Source organism: Hesperophylax consimilis, chromosome 8 (assembly GCF_061612785.1).
Source record: "Hesperophylax consimilis isolate HC1 chromosome 8, BYU_Hcon_1.0, whole genome shotgun sequence".
In the NCBI taxonomy this organism is placed as follows: domain Eukaryota; kingdom Metazoa; phylum Arthropoda; class Insecta; order Trichoptera; family Limnephilidae; genus Hesperophylax; species Hesperophylax consimilis.
Window position 1 is genome coordinate 3531994 of NC_142843.1, and position 19425 is coordinate 3551418.

The window sequence follows — 19425 nt, forward strand, 5'->3', positions numbered from 1 at the left end:
AGAATGAATCCACCTAGATTTTACTGTTTATTTTATGAAACTTGCCATATTATGCCAAAAATCGTTCGTGTGGTTAAAATTGTTGGCTATATAATGTCAGCTTAGTTGGTTTTCCAAGCATATACATAATTTCTGCTGTAGCAATTTTTTTTTTCATTTATAATGTTTTTATTTTCGTTTGAACTTTTTTTATTTCAAAGTACCATCGTTAGTGTATTTTTTTTCGGGAAAAAAAATAAACATTGAAAATGCCCCATTAAATTTGCTTAAAATAATTGTAAATCCCTCCGCACACGGGTAGGTCACCCTGTCCAATTTATTTTATAAAGTTCCGGTACTACCTTGATTTACATAAGCCTCAATAAAATCACCTAGTGCGACCAGAGGCACCCTTTTTAGTATTGTGGGATTACGATGTCATTCGAAAATTGTGTCATAAACGGCCCTTGTTGAAAGTTATAAGGATGTGACGCTCAGATTGTGTTGTGATCTTGTCTTAAAATAGCTTTAATATAATATATGAGAGAACAGAATATCCGTTTTGCACTAATATTTTAAATACAATTTTTAAACCCCGGTTACCACAGGCAATAATAATAATTCATTATAAAAGTTTAAGGTAATAAGAAAAGTGGGACACGGTTAATAGGCATATTTTATTTTAAAAATAGTTTGTATCAGTTAGATTACAATGAGAAACAACTATTTCGGTAATCGAAAGTTGAAAATAATGCATTATAATTGCTCTTTCTTTTAAGAAAGCTGATAATTTGATTATTTTCTTCACACCATGTTTTGACATTATATTATCTAAATGGTTATTAGGAACTTTTTAATTAAAACCAAACTAATAACCTATTTTAGGTTCTTGGTAGTTGCGGTTTTCTCTAAAGTGCTCTAAAATTATATCTAATGCGAGGGCTTGTAAAATGAGGGAGCTCCGTAAAATTTTGTGAAATTGCTTTATAAATATAATATCTTAACTTGAATTTCTGAAACATAAGTGAAAAATACCATGAACCGCCACTGGTTGGTTCTCAGGGCATTTTTAAATAAGAGAAAAAAAAACTAACCTTAAAACTCCCACATCAATAAAAATGGCCGCCAAGTGAATAATCCTTTTTTATTTTAACGATATAACATTTCCTGAAACTGAAATACTAACTTCTCATTATTATCTATCTGATAAAATGTTTTTTTTAAGTGCGTGCAACTGTGTCCCACTTTTCGGCATATTTACCAAATGTAATATAAAGCATTAGTTCCACGCATTTCAATATTGCAAATACATATTTATGTATTTAAAAAATGCAAATTGATCGGCAATTTTAGTTCCATAAATCTCTAATAATTACGTGTCAAATGTGCGAGCATCAAAATATATTTGATTTCAACATCCTTTCAGGACTCGCTCTTGAGAGCCTCTGCTTCATAAATAAACCAATCACTCTGCTTCGAGATATTAGCGAATTTTATATATTGTGGAACAAAAATGGAACAAATAACAGAAAACAACAAAAAACCTTACCGATAAGTTAGTTTGCCAATCTGTAAGACCAAAAGACGTTTTTCGTATCTCTCAAAAAAGAATATGTTATGATAAAGAATAAAGAAGATTATTTATGATCGGTTCTCATAGATCAGAGGTTCCCAAAGTGGTCTATATGGACCCCCAGGGGTCGATATCGGCTTGCTGGGTGTCCATGTCAGAAAAAAAAATGTAGGGGTCCACAAGATTCAAATGGGGGTACATACGAGCCGACCCCGATTTACTTCAAGTTAACATTTAGGAGTTCCGTAAATGACACAATACACCTAACACAAATAACACAGTTTACGAAATACTAATAAGAGACTGAGAAATCACTTATTTAATATTTGTATGTTTATATTTCGTGAAGTTGTTTATTGAGGTATAAACAGAGATATACGTTCCTTTTCTCGTCAGAATTATTATATTGAAGCAAAACATTGCACATCAGAAGCCGCGAATTTTCCTAGATCCCCAACTTGTTTTTGAAAAACGTCCATGGTAACGTTTATCAACATTTAAATGTACTTCACACAGACTTAAAAACTAAATTTGATGACATTTTGAATATGGAAATGGAACGTCGAAGAATCGGAAATCATGTGACAAGAAGAAATGACCGTAATAAGCACCGACAAAAAACTTAAGGGGCAGTTCTGTAGGGCCAGCTACAGAAAGAAATTCCCGTTGCTTATCCTGCTTCATTTTCATTTGGTGTAATACTTCACAAGGGCGCCCCTGTCTGCACAATGCAAATACAGAGGAACTATACCACCACCCGGTTGTTGGACAGGCAAGGGAAGGGAATCTTTTTACCAAAAAATAAACGATTATTACATGGCACGTTAATAGTTTTAGGAAAATTTAATATTCGGCAGGCAGGGAGTCTACGGAAAAAAAAATTGGCAAGTGGTCGACGGGGCAAAAAAGTTTGGGAACCTCTGTCATAGATAGATAAAATAAGCCAGTTTTCCCTCTTTCCTGCGCAGGCTTTCCTTAGGTAGAATACTTATGAAATCGGACAAAATAAAGTGTTGTTTCCCTAGGTATAATAAATAAAGCATAATGGATAATGCAAGTTAGTTCATAACATTACCGCTATCATAATACATTGTGTATTAATTCTAGGTGTTAAGTATTTGATGAGTGTTAGCCTGGGTCTCGCTAATAATAAAAATTCTCGTTAATATAATAAAAAAATATTTTTTTAAGTTAAACCGATTGTTACGATAGCGGCGCGAAATATGAATTATTCATTTTGGCTATTTTTAGGTTTTTATTAATGGCATCCATTATAAATATTTGAGGAAAACTGGAAAGAATTATTGCATCTCTTTCTAAAGTCGAAAATTTTCGTATATCAAGTATTTTGATCAAAATACTTGATAATTACTTGGACGCCCGGTCAAATATGACCCTAAAACGCTTAAAGGGTTAAAACAAAGGGAAGTACAAAAGTAAGTATAGTGTTCTACCATATAGCTGATTTGTCTGATACCACTTGTCGTTGTTCGATAATTTTCGAAAATTTCGTTATTTTAAATTAAATTTTTGAAAACAGTGATCATTAGAGATTTTTCAAATTAGCATACCATATAGAAATGACCTTTTCACTTATGATTAATTATTCTTAAATCGATTATATTGAAGGAATAACAACAAAATATAAATGAAAAACACTATTTGTCCGATAACATTCATCACGGGGGTATAACTCCGATCGAAAATTGGAACCGTGAATATTGTGATGTCATATTATTGCCTAACCAATGAAAAACTCTTTAAGTCTATGGAATAAAATTTTAAGAGTTTTCCATTTGTGTATAGTATAATAAGTAGGCTCCGTATGAGAATTTTACTGTCTATGTATTGGTTTATCTATGGTTTTTAGGACCAATTTGTTTCATACAAAAAGCCCTAAGATATCGATTTAGTGAGTGGTTTATTTATCTGTACTCCCCCTACTTATCGATAGTTCTTAATTTTGGTACTTACATTACAAAAGGAATGATTATTTTGTAGGGAAGGGAGATTTGGTGGGGGCAGACATGAACGCGCACATACAGTCCTCCAGTTCGCACAGCAATAACGGCCAAATGGGTGGGGGAGGGGGGCAGGGGGACAACAGGAACAATGATGTTATCGTCAAGTCCAGCAGCGATGTCAAGGTAAGATTAAAAAATATAAATAAATAACCTTTTTATTACGAACATAGCTTCAAATAAGTATTGAGTGTTGATAAGTTTGAATAGATTGTAGGTATTATGAATTATGTAAATAAAATCTTTTTTAATCTCGTCAAAATGCTGCCATCTCTCTAAAAAATGAACCCAGCAAAAGCAATAATAATACACAGAAAATGATTTTCACAATAAGTACCTAATTGAAATTTTTGGGGTATACGTGTATGGCTTAAGTGCATAATAATATGTATTTTGCTGAGGTTCTCAGGTTCTCCCAATATTTCTTTATCATCTGGCTTCTACTAAATTAGGTAAGTAGTTTGTTATCAATAGCTATAATACTTCGAATTCCTTATGTGGTCATGATAGCCCACAAAATACTCAAGTATAGTATAACTAGGTTCGAACACATATTTCGCATGGCAATCATACCCAACAAAATACTTTTATACCCATTTTTTAGTCTGCATATTTATCAACTATCTCTTGCCACGATAACTAGACTTGTGATTATATTATGCACTATCAAAATATGCGAAAAATGCAAGCAAATATGCACTATCAATGCCAAAATATGCACTAGCAATGCCGAAATACATGCATAAAGTATACAATAAAACTGGGAATATGTCTTTTGGAACCAGTTTTTTTTTTAGAAGTTTATAAATTCATGGGGAGGAGGGGTAGCGGTAGTATGGCAACAAGAACCGGTTCCTCAAAAAAAGCCACCGAAATTCTCTACATTAATAAAATAAATAAAGGAAAACATTAAAAAAATAACCGGTTAAATTCTCAGAAAAGAAAAGAATATCAAACATTTCTTATTTGAACAGCTCATAATTTTAATATTTTATGGCAAAAATAAACATAAATGAAGGTAAAATGCCCAAAAATGCACATACCACCAAAAATGGATCAAATATGCACTAACAAACCAAAAAACTCAAATATGCACTAACCACCAAAAATGTCACTAATGAACAAAAGGGCTCAAATAAGCACTAACCATCAGTGTATCAATAAACAAAAAAGCTCCAATAAGCATTAACCACTAAAACTGTCTCAAATGTCTAGTAATAACATACCACAATTTTTTTTATAATTTTAGGCACTCACATATTGCGATCTAAAGTGCGTTCACATGGGGGGACTGGCGGAGGTACTTCGATTATACCCAGAATATCAGCAAGAATTCCTAAACGACATCCAACACGACCTCACCTACAACTTGAGAGAGGGTTATGAAGCTGAGGTGAGTCACATTACCACCATTATATGAATGATGACTCTTTTGTTACTACTTCTTGATGTGATACTAAAACAATTTCTTAAATAAGAACCTTTTTCTATTCTGTTGTTAAGCATATAACTTTGTAGTTTAATTTGAATGAATAATTTATCAATTATTGTTGTGCAACTTCTATTCAATAATTTATTTCTTTATCATACTTTTAATAGTAGACTAGATTGTGAGATTGAATAACACTATGATTTTTATTACTGATTCTCAAAACTAATTTTATCTTTGGTGCATTTAAATGTTGTCTAATAGTATCACTTAGATTCGGATTTGCTGAGATGTAGCGTTGTATATGCATTTATAAAGTGTATTTCAAATATTCCATCCGTCCAAACCAATCTAGGTTTCCATGACAGACCTGAAAAGCATCGGTCCAATTGCTGATACAGTACCTGCCCCCGAGGTCACCCCTCAACCGCAGCCAATCACTGACGTAGGAATATGTATATCTTATACTTAGCAATGAGTATATCTATGTTTTTCTCTAACGTCCCTCTAATGGGAATGCATGCTGTAAAATAGTAACATAATTCTTCCTGTCAACCAATCTTGTCTCAATCTCTTCCATGTCTTTGCAATCGCAATCATCTTAGTTAACTAGGCAGACTCCCTTATTTCTTCCAACACCTCCAGCTCCTGTTTAGTGGGTTGAATACCTCTTCCCCTATCTCTCCCGACTCCATCCACCGCAACAAGTTTCTGAGAGCTGTTATCATACTCATGGGACTTTCTGTTAATGTGAATACCGCACACCAATCTCAACTGTTCCCAAATATCTAGAGCCAGACTATGGCATTTCCTATACATACCCCATATTTTGAGGCTGAAGGTTGTGAGGAGCGAAAGAATCCGTAGTCGAGAGCCTTACATTTATAAAACCTTTGATTTCAAAATCCTTGTCTCCAACGTCACATTGTAAAGGGCATCTATCTTTTTCCAAAGTTGCCTAAATTATGATGTACAATATATGATATTTTATCTGTCTGTCGCCTATTTCAATATTAAACATGAATAAATTTATGATATATTTTCCTAAATCTGTCAATATTAATGTTAGTATGTAATAGCTACATATTACAAAAGTTCTGAGCAAATATTACATGCTTACTACATATCTATATTATATGTCAGTATTCTTTTTTAAATATATTTTGACTAGAAAGAAAGCAATCACTATCAACAAAGTAACTGATTTTGATATTATTTTTAATATATATTGCATTGGCTGGAAAAAACACTGAGGTGAAATAATTTCACAATAAGCACTTAATAAACCAATTTCGTCGAAATGATTTCATCAAATTAATAACGCTTAATTTAGTTTAACACAGCTTCACAATTATTAGTTACTTAGGTATTAGAAATTCATCTGTACAAAAAAGTAACATAATTATGTCAACATTTCATGAGCGATCCGAGCCGCGAATTACGGGAAAGGAACGAAACAACCGCAAGTGGTGTTTCACGTCATTTGCGGTTGCTTCGTTCCTTTCCCATAAGTCGTGGTTCAGCTCGGCAGTTCGGCTCGCGTGTTTATACGCACCCTTAGAGCTTTTTCAGTGTAATTCTCAGCAACTTTCAACATTCTCTAATAATTGACATTTTTAATGCAATGGAACTAAAATCATAAATCAACTTCTATAGATTGATAACTTCTGGCTTTATGTATGAAACAAATTGGACCTAATACCATAGATATGCCAATATATAGACAGTAAAATTCTCATTCGCAGCCTACTTATTATACTATACACCAATGAAAAACTTTGAAAGTTTATTCCATAGATTTTCAGAGTTTTTCATTGGTGGATATACAGGGTGTATCGGCACGTACCCGACAAACTTTAACCAGCCATTCCTTAGTACATTTGGAGTAAAAAATGTTATGGGCACTTTGCTGTCCGGTAACATTTTTTTTTAATAAAAAATTTATTAATCATATTTTCACCACATGTCACCAATGTTTTATCCTTTGTCAAAGTTTGAAAACCCATCTGGCAATATTTTGTTCGAGTTTCGTTGATAATGTACGTACGTACCTACGTTGGCGCGCTTTTACAATCACAACGAAATGGCACGGCACCATTCGTCTTATTTTTAACTATTATTATTTAGTGTGTACGAAAGAGCGAGGACACTTTTTGACACACTTGCTAATAACAGCTGTTGAACGCGAGAAACAATACAAATGACAGTGACGGAGTGTGGATTTTTTATTTATTTTTTCTTTTTAATGGAAAAAAAATGTTACCGGACAGCAAAGCGCCCATAACATTTTTTACTCCAAATGTGCTAAGGAATAGCTGGTTAAAGTTTGTCGGGTACGTGCCGATACACCCTGTATAGTTAGGCAATCATATGACGTCACAATATTTCGGTTCCAATTTTCAATCGGAGTTATACCTTCCTGACGATTTTAATCTTATTAAAAAAAAACATTACTTTTTAATTCATTTTAAAAAGAAAAAGAATAATTGCCACATCTCAATAAATAGAGAAAATGAAAAAGTTGTTGAGAATTTCAAAACTTAATGAAATAAAATGAATATAAAAAGTTTGGTTATCTATTTTATATGATTTACAGGCAGAATCTGAAGGTAATGGGTTGCCATCCCTGACGTTACCTTCCATCTCAGAAGATGATGAAAATGCACCTGATGATCACCACACCGCCCTGTCTCCGGCAAAGAAATCTCCCCTTCACACTCTCTCCACTTCGCCTTCGCGCCATCCCAAACTTAGTGCAAGGTACATTTGAAAATATAATAAATTTTCCTTCTCCGCTTATTGCTAAAAATGCCCAAATTATTTAAGTTACACTTAACCCTTCAAGTCTCAGAATGACATTTCTAGCCACAAACATCATATTCCATTATAGCCTCTGAAGGACAGATCTGACTGGGGCGTCGATACATTATTTTTATCTTTTTTTCTATAATGCGAAGATATATGATATGTTCATCATTGGAAAGATAAATAATTATTCTTCACAGTTTATTTAAAATATTCGTACATTATTACATGGATAAAATTTTAAAAAATTGTCAAAGTGCGTGATTACGAATTTTGGCATTTTTTCATTGACAGTTGAAAGTTAAAATTTTTTTTTTTTTTTTGGTGTGCAAACGGTATAAAAAATGAAGTAACAGTTTTATTACTTATTACTTATTACCTACACAAAAGGAATACATTTTATAAATATCGTATTATTTCAAAATTATGGATGTTTCGAGTCAAAATGTCCTGGTAAGTTTTTTTGCTAACATTCTCATGTTTGATATTAAAAAATTATTATTTTGAAAGATCTGTTTTTTTCACATGTAAATATTTCAAAGATATCTAGTTTGTAAATTAGTATTTCTTTTAACAACATCTTCAAAAATAAGTAATATGTATGTAGCACATTTTATATATCTAGGGAGCATTCCGAAATTCCAAGAAAATTTACCATGTCGTTGGGACTGGGTAAAAATATTTAAAAACCTGAAGGGTTAATTGGTACAAGAAACAACTATATCGGGGAAGATGGAAAAACATACACAAAATAGATTATTAGATTCATAGTTTGGCTTATTTAAATAATTTGTGTGTGAATAGATTGAAGCGGAAGCTTTCGGCAAATGTCACTTTATACTAAGAAAATCTAACATGGCGGCAAAACATCTTTTAACATGAGAAATTTTGAACTTTGATTGAAAAAAAATGGAACTTTAATGCATCTTTTATCATCTCCCTTGTAGTAATTAAGTTGAAAGGAATTATTATTCACATCATTTTATTTATTTATGGATTTATTTTTTTATTTTATTTCAATTATGATGAAATTATGATCGTGAAATGCCCTGTTCATTTTTTGAATCTTTGTCACTCAATATGAACAAGGCTAAGGACGGGTTGTTTCGGAGAATTTGAACAATTCATCAAATTTCAAAGTTAATTTTCAAGTTCTGAGAAAGATATTTTCAAGTTCTGTTTTTATTTCAGTTCTATCAAGCAACTAGCCTATAATGATATAATAACAGAACTTGAATAGGACTTTCACACAGCCCGAAAATGAATGTTGAAATTTGATAAATTGTTCAAATTCTCCAAAACAGGATAATTCTTAGGACGGGTGTCCTAAGAATTATTTAAAATACAGCATCTTTCTTTTTATATTAACTCCACACAGCTGAGGGAAAACATTGCCCGACATGTCATCTCTGGGGATGCTTTGTGGAGATTCTTTTTATGGAAGGGAAAGAGGGGTTCTTGATGAGAATGAGTAAAAAAAATAATCAATTCTCATCCAGAAAATGTAAGCCCCGTGCAAATGTTCGGCTCTCCCGGCTGTTAACCGTTGCCGAAGAGATTAATGATGCTAGTTTTACCAAGCAACTTCCATTAAAATACCGGTAGTACAAATATTGCGGATACTTTGTTTATATAATTAATTATTTGAATGTTTCATAGGGTGGAAGAACTGCGGGGAAGAAACCGATCAACTTCTATAACTCCTAGTACAACAACCCACCGAGAACTAAGGGAGCGGGTGGAGAGGCAGAGGTCCGTGGTGGTTCCGACTCCCCAAGGAGACGACTCTTTAGAGGGCCTGAATCTGGAGGTCCACAACACCAGGTCTTCAGTAGAGCGTCTAGACACTCAAGTCTCCAGCCTACATCACGATGTGGCGGCACTCAGCATGGAGGTAATACTAATCTAATATATCTAATCATATTCTAACCCTTCCTTAACCCTAAAATGAGGGAAAAAACATTGGGAACGCATAAAACGTATGATACGTCCGTTACAGCTGGCAGACCGCCGGCTACTACTGACAACCGCGCATCGTGGCACGGTGAGCGAAACCCCGTACCTTTCTCGCTTACTACCGCACCACTCGGCAAGTTATCAATGCATGCAGACATATGTGTATATTAACGAATTTTTTGACAAAACATTTTTTCTGTTGGGTTTAAATTTTTCTATTGGGTTCGATAAATTCTTATATATTTTATCCAATACATAAATGTAAAAACGAACCTGCTTTTAGTTTACTTGCAAAGATATTGAAATAATTATATACATGTCAAATTAGTTGACAAGGAAAGAAGTGTTAAAAAAAGCTTTAACCAGCACATATACGTTTGGAACCAAATTTGGTTTCCTAATAATTAACGGGTTAAAGAAAAGCTGTTACATTTAAAAAAATAACTAAATAAAGCAGATACTTAATCTGTAATAAATTTAACCTCATTAATTATATATTTGTTCTAGGTACGAAATGCAATTCAAGCCTTACAAGAAATGACGACCCCGATGCACTGGCACGCAGCTCATTCCAATCCCAACCTGCAGTGGACCCACGGGGTGACGGGCACGGCAAACGCCCCCCTTGTCCGCAGCTCCTCCCACCCTCCGGAGATGTTCTGCTGGGTGGATGAGCAAACCGGCGTACAAGAAACACGATCGAGATCCAATCGATCCACTCAAACAGAGAATGACGAAATGTACTTAATTCCGGCCGTGACGCAATACATAGCCGAAAACCCGACAACCGTTATGCTCTTACTAGGTTTAGATCCGAGCGATTTCACAACACTTCACGAAGAAAACAGACGAGCCCTTTGCAATATTATCGAAATAGAGGACATCAAACCATTAAGTACCATCCAAGAAACGTCGAGCCTTCAAGTCTCATCGGAAGATGTGTCCTGTTACACCCCTACACAAAAACTGAGCTTAGAAAAACTAGATTCGAATGATTCCAAAAAGAAAGTTAATGATTTTAAAAGGGAGAGCACGCGCGAACGAAAGAGCAGCAGTTTTCGGAGACACAGATTTTCCGCCGGCGACCTCGATAGCGAATCAGAAAAGTTGCTTCCAAACACGGCAACTATCACCGCCACGCGTAGTTTGAAATTTCACCCCACCGAGAGTTGAAGAAACTAAAAGTGTCTACGATTGTGATATATTGAATAGTTAATTAATATTGTTAATGTTGGCAAAGCAAGAATATTTCTAACGATAATCTAAGGTGGATAAACTTCAGTTTATTTACTAAAAAATTACAATTATAATGGTCAATTTCATACAGTACCTACATAATAGTGAGTACCCTTTAAGATTCAAACTATATTGTTAGAGTGATTGCAATTTCGCTCTCTCCTTGCATTTAAAAAAAAATAGAAATCAACCCATGTCACATTGTCTATTTTGTAGAATTGTAACTAATTAAAAAAAAAATTATTTATTAAACTCAAGCAAATAAGGGGAAGCGAGAGACGAGGGGTATTTATGGAAAATAATAATTGTATATCTTTTCGGGTCATATTTGTGCAGCAGTTAAATTATTTACGCTTCAAAAATGAAATTTCTAAGAAACAAAACATATGTTTTTACAACAATATGCAAATAGCAAATTTGGTAAGTACTACATAATATTTTTCATTCCAGTAAATACAACTCTAACTTCGTAATAAAGTTCGACTTGTTTCCAACAATATTATATGTATAATTTAACCTCGTTAAAATTGATAATATACAATTCCATAGCATAACGGGAAATTAAATATCTCTATCTAACTCGCTACTTATGGGAAGCAATGCAATAATTTTGAGTTATTTTTCAATTGTTACATATTTTTATTGCACAATATACCTCTAATTCCATCAAAATGCACCGATAAATTCAAGCCGTCAAAACAATACTGTTGGCCATTTTTTTTCGCACATACACAAGGTTGTTTAGTAGCAGTGGTGTACTATCCACTCGAGCGATAATGTATTTAAAAAAAAAAACGCCTTAACCGATTTCCAAATTTATTAGATTTGTATGTGCTCATTCCAAAAATCATACCTCCGAATATTAATATGGAAACATATAAAATGTTTGCTGTGGTTCAAAGCCAATGAATCCACCGTTTTACCATATTTTTAGGTTTTATAAAAAAATAATAAATTCATATTAATTTATAAAAATCACCTACCCAAATTTGGATAGCGATTGCTTTTTACTAAAGTTCAAGTCTATTTCATATTTGATCTGTGGTTAAACCGGTGACCGGATAAATCATCACAATGATAATTCATCACATCTTTAAAAAGTTGTATAAAGTCATGGAAAGTGATGAAACAAAAACTTTATTAACTGGGTTAAGTAGGTTAGGTTAGGTTTAAAAAAAAAAATTTCATCGTTACTAATGACTTTATATCACTTTTTAAAAGTGTGATGAATTTTCACTGTGTTGAGTTATCATGGATACGGTTAAACCATAAAATACCCAAATAACAAAAAAATTCAAATGAAATTTTCAAAATTTTATAAATCAAGATAAATGTTAAACTTCTAAGAACCTTTATCATGACAAAACTGATTTATGATTCCTACGCACAATGTTAATAATAACTACATTATTTCATTTTAAGGTAGATATTGACAAATAATGTGAATAAGTATAAATTATGTATAGATTTTTCAGATTTAAATGTGATTTCACTATAATCGTCATTCTTGTTGTATTCCTTTTCTCCAAACCCAACCCAAAACCATTTTGTAGTAATAATTCCAAAAATGGTTCTAAACTACCCTAAATAAAGACATTCAAATATAATATATTATGTAGGTACCTTATATTTCTTAATGTAGTTGTTTAATGAATTCAACTTTACCATTTCTCCATTGAAATCAATAAAATGACAAATTAAATGTTATTATAGTGGTTAAAAAATTGTGTGATAAATGCTTCTGACTTACGTAAATCTATAACCTTAGTATTGCCATTATATCCATAGACATATCAAAGTTGATTATATATACATATAACAAATGCAGTGAAAATTGTTCAATACGAAGTTCAACATAAAATTATAGGAAAATACAAAAAAAAACAAACTCTAATCTTGTATTCCTCGTCAAACCTCTTGTAAACCCTCATTATCCGTGGGGTTTGGATAGTAACAAAAATATCACCGCACAATCGTGAAACTGGTGAATCTACATCTATAATATAACTATAGGATTACTTAAACTTTTGGAGTCAGTTCTAAGCATTGAACACATTAAAGACATTAAATGGCTGATATTAACCCGGACTAGTGATGGACTTTTTTTTTAAATTGACCTAAAATTCCAACTTCGAAATTAAATTGATTTACTTGAAATAATTGAAATACAATTGATTTACTTGAAAACGAGAACTCAAACACAATAAGTTATACACCATAAAATTGATTTCAAATGAGGTGTCTGAATAACAGTTTCCCGCTTGTACTAAGAATTTCCGGGTACCATGTATATATGTGCGAAAACCGGATGGAAAAACATGTTAGCTATACTTGGAAGCAGTCATTATAGTGTGCAAGTTTGGTGATAGGATAACTCAACACACCTTTAATAAGTGATTTAAAGTCATCAAAAGTGATGAAACAAAAACTAGATTAAATAGGTTTTTTTCATCACTTTTAATGACTTGACATTACATACAACAACTACGGATGATGAAGGTATTACTGTATATCGATAGCTTAGAACACAGATATTGTATCTCCTATGAACCAATATTTGGAGAAAACTAAAGTTTTCAGTATCTCTAGGAATTTTACTTATTACATATTTGCAAATACCCTTTGGAATATTGTGATTTAGAAATGTCATATTCACACAAAAATACGGATTTTTCTTCGTATAGAGACAGATACGTCAAAAATTGAGATACAATATCTGTGCTCTAAACTAAACACTTTTTAATTTTTTAAGTACGAAAATGTAACTTGAACACAAAAATGATTGGTGCCAAGAAGACATTCCATTGGATTACCCAAAAATGGCAGACAATTTTCATTAAATTATTAATAGTTTTAAAATGTGTTGCAATTGCACAGAAAATAACAAAAATATTTTGCATCAATCTGTTTCAAGAAATAATATTGTAGTTACATGTTCAATATTTGTTCCAGTATATAATGTGTAGAATACGCAATAGAATTCAATAGGTGCATAGATTTTCGATAAAAAAATTATATATTTAATCAAAATTTCAAATTTTATGAAAGTTATTTCTGACTTAAACTGGTTGTTTGATGATTTATTTCATAAGTGTTTATAATTATTATTATTGTTGTTTAAACTGTTATGTAAATATTGAATTTTAAATAGTGTAAAAATCTTGGTTCTTATTAGGTTCACGTCTAACACTGTAAAAGAACATAATTTAACCATAAATATTTTTTTTCGTTAGGGCAAATAATGGTTTTTGCCCAGATGCTAACCTCCTGGATGCCTGTGAAAAATAGGTGCCCTAGACCAGGTGGACCGTCGTATGCCTGACATTTTGTAGAAAAAAAATTATATGCTTAGGTTCATTATGTTGGCTGCCTGCTTATTTATATGGAAAATTGCACAATATTGCATTTCGTCACATGTTTCTGTCCTGTAACGGTAGTTGAAGTCTTTTTTTTATAATATACAAGGTTTTCTGGAAACCTTTTGTTCAATGTCATCATAAATCGGGCTGTAACCGTTAGTTCCAATCGAGTCCTTTGACCCTAAAAAAAATCTAAAATTTATATATTAGAACAGAAAGTCTGTAATGATCTTTGTAATTGCTTTTATTAAATCATTTACAGCACAATTGGATACTAGGGATATATAATACAGCCAATGATGTAGAACCGGGAATATTCCCAGACGTAAAATAAATTATTATTTGTCCTTATTGTACAGCCCCACCATTTTCACACCTTATATATTATATCTTCGGTACTATTCAGTATTTTCCAAAAATTCTAAATGTTCTATCCTCAGCATGCTCTAATGAATATGACACATTTAAAAATAACATTTCATTGTAGGAATCTCCTACAGTGAAATGTTATTATTGTTATATGTTATTAATGTTATCTTAAGGGAATTTCACATTATAGAAGAAAATTCCCGCATTTTTCCCTGTTTCGGGAATATTCCTAAACAAAATCCCGAGAATTAACCCGTCACTAAATACAGCATTTAATTAGCTACAATGAAAAATATATTTTTTTAACCACGGTTGTTATAACCTTTTTTTTTTTGTTAAATTCGTTTTTAGAAAAATGGAAAAACACCACAGGGTAGACGTGCGCTAATAACAACCAAAATGTTCAAGAAGAACCAAAAATGAACTAAAATTTTAGGGAAATGAACTGTCTTACTACTTTAGGTGACTCTTCTAAGTGTATTATATGTAAAAAAACATACATTTATTAAACTACATTTGGGAAAAATCTACAGAAATCAAATAATATTGTCGCTGGTCGATGAATGCATATCAATGTGATGTTAAAGTGTAGTGCCTCATCTGTCAACCCCCAGAGCTGGTGTGGACGATGGGACGTGCGGGGTTAACAGATACTAGATAAAGGAACAATCATTTTTTCCATTATTACAATAAGATGAAATACTGTAAATAAAGATTTAGCACTTGATGTTACGTGTTTCATTACATTCTAATTCTCTTTTTCTTTTAAATAATTATATTTCTATTTTTTTAATGATAAACTAATGTTTATAAGACAAGGTCATTTATGCATAGCACAAAGGATAACAAATTATTATAAGCAATAATTAGTCGCCGACGGCATTTATTTTTACTCGGAAGATATTTTCAATTTGTATTGATATTTCAGGCGGCTAATTATTGCTTATAATTATTTGTTATCCTTTGTGCTATGCATAAAACCTTTCTTATAAACATTTGTTTATCATTAAAAAAATAATAATATTTGACAAGTCAAAATATTTCACCAACAAATGTAGATATGTCTCGATGCCATCTAGTGGGAAATTTAGCACTAACAAAGCCTTTCCTACAAAAATAAAGATGATTGTTTACAGGGGGAAAATATAATAAGCAGTAATTGTTGATTGAAGTACTAGTACATATTGAATTATTTGGTGTGTTGGAAATAAGCCGACGTAGCTCAGTGGACCAGAGAACCTGACCGGACATAAGAAGGCGCAGTTTCAATTCCCGTCAGCGGCATTTATTTTTACTCGGGAGATATTTTCAATTTGTATTGATATCTCAGGTGAAAAATTATTGCTTATAATAATTTGTAATTCTATTTCTACTTTTTCATTCTCTTTAACAACATATTTAACCTTTTCACTGCATTCCCGTTGCATACAGGACAATGCACCGAATAAAAAATAATAACGGCGTAGAAGGACAATAATGAAAAATCAATACATTATTGAATATTAAAATAAAAAATGATTTTTATTAATAAATTATTAACAGCTAATTATTAAAGAGTAGTCAGCTTTCTGCATTTTCATTAGACAGAATGGCTAATTTGTAAATGATAATTCGTCCAAAAAAATCTGAACTGGAGATAAAGTTGAGAGATATTTGCCTAGTGATCCTGGGAACGGAGAGACTGAAGGTTTGTATGGAGTTAATATCTTCGGGGTAAAAAGGTTCCACCACTTTATCTTTTCCTTCCGATGCAATTATTACTTCGCATTCCTGGCCCACAAAACCACCCTAAAAGTAAAGAAAACAAACAGATGTTAATAGAGACTACCTTGTATCCGTTCCAACATTTCCTCTCACCACTCCCTGTGCCCCAATTAAGCGGTATGGATCTCTTATTTTAATGTCAAACTGCACAAGAGTCCGAACTGCTCCCAGCCATCTGGAGTCTGTGAAACTATGGCATCACCAATAGAGGTATGTTGTGAGGCTGAAGGCAGTGTAATCAAAACAAATTAATCAAAATTTACTTGCGCATGCCGGGATTTGAACCTGCGACCTATAGCTTGCTAGTTGAGAGCCTTACCCCTCAACCACGGAGGTCATCTTTAAGATACTTCTTCCACAGGAATACGCAAGTATCTCAAATATCCGTTACTCACGTCGCAAACAACTTGTCGCGCACAGCCCGTACACGTCGCTACTGAAATAACAAAACCCACGTCGCCACCAATCATTGTTGGATTCTCGAAAAGTCAAAGCTATAATGCTTTCATAACCTCACTCACAACTCACAGCCAAACAGTTGCAGCAACTCTCAGTTTTATATCATGTCATTTTTTGTCGACTGTTTTGTTTGTTTCTATTATTGATCTAAAACACACGCAGTATTACAAAATGTCTGCCAAAAGTGATGCCATGTTTAAAATCTAGAAGATGTGAGCGGCAACAACCTCGCCCTTGTAGCTGCGGGAGACTGGTGTGCCTGTGTACAAACCTCCGCGCAAATCCATGGCGGTAGTCACCAATCGTCTTACTTGAATCATTCTTGAATCGTCAAGTGTAGACATTTGCGTATCCCTGCAGAATAAGGGCCTAATAGTACACAACTGCTGACCAGGTACAAATCGCAAGTGCGCCCCACTGTAAAATCTGGCAGCCACCTCTGGTCTGAAGTCTCAAAATACCTGAAAATTACTTTACTCTGTGCAGCAACAAACGGTCTGTTTGATAGAGTACCCTAACTCAACAGACGAATTGCAATCTTTGGACACAGACGTCAGTTGGGAATGCTGTCCTTGTTTTGTCAACAGTTTTTATTAGTTTTATTATGTTTTAATGCAAATATCATTTTAACCTCACCTGGAATTGAATCTGAAATTGTGATATGCTTATTTCTTTCTCCCATTGGAGCTTTACCCATTGAGGAGAATCTTTATCAGAGCACCAACAAGTATCTTCCTTCCCATCGAACATCAGCAATCTTCCAAACTGTGTAGCATCCTTATTCAATACTGTACTGACCCTTCAACAAAATAAATCGATGTTAATATTGTATTCAATTTAATCCAACTGTAGGTTGAACAGGCGGTTTTTAATTATTAATTATCGCAAAGGATTTCAATAGATAAATCTTACTTGCATTGAAATTTTTGTTTGTCCAACACATTGTATTCCATTTTGAAGCGCTCTAAAAAACCAATCATAATCTTAATTCCTCTTTCTAATACAGACAATACAACACAGTTTTAGAACAACGCCGTAAACTTGTTAAACAAAATATAACTTTTGAAATAGGTTACGTTATTTTGAAAGAGATATTTCAGTTCTATAATCTTTACCATAAATAAACCATTCACAATAAACCACTCTATCTTTACTTCTTTACCCGCGTAGCGTGTTGCCAATTGCCATCAATTCATGGGAAACCATTGGGCATAAATAAACCTGCCATTGGGCCATTGGCATAAATAAACCACGCCATTGGGAAACGTCAGAATACGTCAGAACTGGTCAGAACATAAATAAACCCGTCAGAAGTTGGAGGTATGTATTTTTATTAAGCTGTAGTAGTGGTGGGCTTAATCGAAATTTCCAACTCCGAAATATAAGGATCAAATTATGTTCACCGCAGCAAAATAATAAATATACCAAGCAGCTGAGGTCGTTCTCCTGAAAATCGATTCTTCTGAAACATTCAGAAAACAGAAAGAATTCCTTGAAGTTCAACTGCTTTTCCAGAACTTTTTTGGACCTACTTTTGAAGATATTTTATTCTTAAAAACGCAAACTGAACAATTTTTTTCTTTTGCCAAGGCAGCGTGTTGTGGTTAATACCAGCCCAGAGTCAAACAGTGCCTAGCGCAAGTAAAAAAAACTCAGAGGTGCTGTATTAGGCGTTATATTTATTGGCGCCTTTGCGCCTCGGCAAATCGGCGCCTGGAGTGGACTGCTCCAATTGCGCCCACATGGGACCAACCCTGGTTAACGCTTACATGTTGACCATAAATGAACCACTCACATGTTGACTTGGAAGCATGCCGTGTGAGCCGTTGGCTCGATGTCGAACAAAAAATTGTCGAGCGAGACGGTATACACGTTAAAACACATTCGAATGAGCGTAAAACTATCAAATATTATAACTTACCTTATGTACCCACACTCGTTCATGATCGGTGTTTATACGCTCTTTGGGACAACATGTGTACCACATCTCGCTCGATGCTTTTTTGTTCGTTAACGTTATGCTAAGTTCGATACGTGATATTGATATTATGATGAAAAAAATCATGGAAATTTTGTTAAATGTTACCGAAGAGACACGCCGATAAAAGTGTGTCTGAAGAAATTGAAATTGATCATATTTTTGAATATAGACAATCTTTTCGGGACAGATAATCAATAATTACATTGGCCTGCACGGGGAATAATATTCAAAATCACATTTTAGGGATTATTTATGTTAAGTGGATATGTCGTGAAGAAGTTCATCTGTACGGTAAAAATCAACGATGCGTATTGTAAATAGGTATATTTTAATGAAATTTTGGATAAAAGTCGTATTTTTCGGTAACTATCCGGACAAGGTGGACATCCATTTACGCATAAATTATTTGAACACTTCGAATCAGTTGAATAATTCGAAAAAAGTAGTAGGTTAACATTTCGAAATCGGTTTTTTTTATGGCCATCACTACTGCT

At 33.3% G+C, this 19425-nt stretch overlaps 2 protein-coding genes across 5 annotated transcripts in view; one reads left to right on the plus strand and one right to left on the minus strand.

Annotated features, from left to right (window-relative positions):
- Positions 1–11265, plus strand: part of Elk (Eag-like K[+] channel) — a 622750-nt gene extending 611485 nt beyond the window's left edge. Inside the window, exons 13-17 of the mRNA XM_089634754.1 lie at positions 3554–3699; positions 4823–4970; positions 7612–7762; positions 9467–9701; positions 10271–11265. Coding sequence (XP_089490880.1) covers positions 3554–3699; positions 4823–4970; positions 7612–7762; positions 9467–9701; positions 10271–10936 — 1346 coding nt within the window. The 3' untranslated portion in view covers positions 10937–11265. The remainder of the gene's footprint in view (positions 1–3553; positions 3700–4822; positions 4971–7611; positions 7763–9466; positions 9702–10270) is intronic.
- Positions 11259–18224, minus strand: LOC149421411 (nuclear receptor 2C2-associated protein). 4 transcript variants are annotated; one of them, XM_089634752.1, is made up of 5 exons: positions 18066–18218; positions 17863–17914; positions 17587–17749; positions 16385–16515; positions 11259–15380 (listed from the first exon to the last, which is right to left on the minus strand). In XM_089634752.1, exons 2-5 carry the CDS (start codon positions 17901–17903, stop codon positions 15371–15373), a joined length of 345 nt encoding a protein of 114 aa, XP_089490878.1. In that variant the 5' UTR covers positions 17904–17914; positions 18066–18218; the 3' UTR covers positions 11259–15370. The 4 variants fall into 4 exon arrangements, with proteins under 4 accessions (XP_089490878.1, XP_089490877.1, XP_089490876.1 ...); XM_089634751.1 differs by lacking the exon at positions 11259–15380 and having other exon boundaries at positions 15435–16515; positions 18105–18224; XM_089634750.1 differs by lacking the exon at positions 11259–15380 and having other exon boundaries at positions 15435–16515; positions 18113–18216.
- Positions 18225–19425: the final 1201 nt, after the last annotated feature.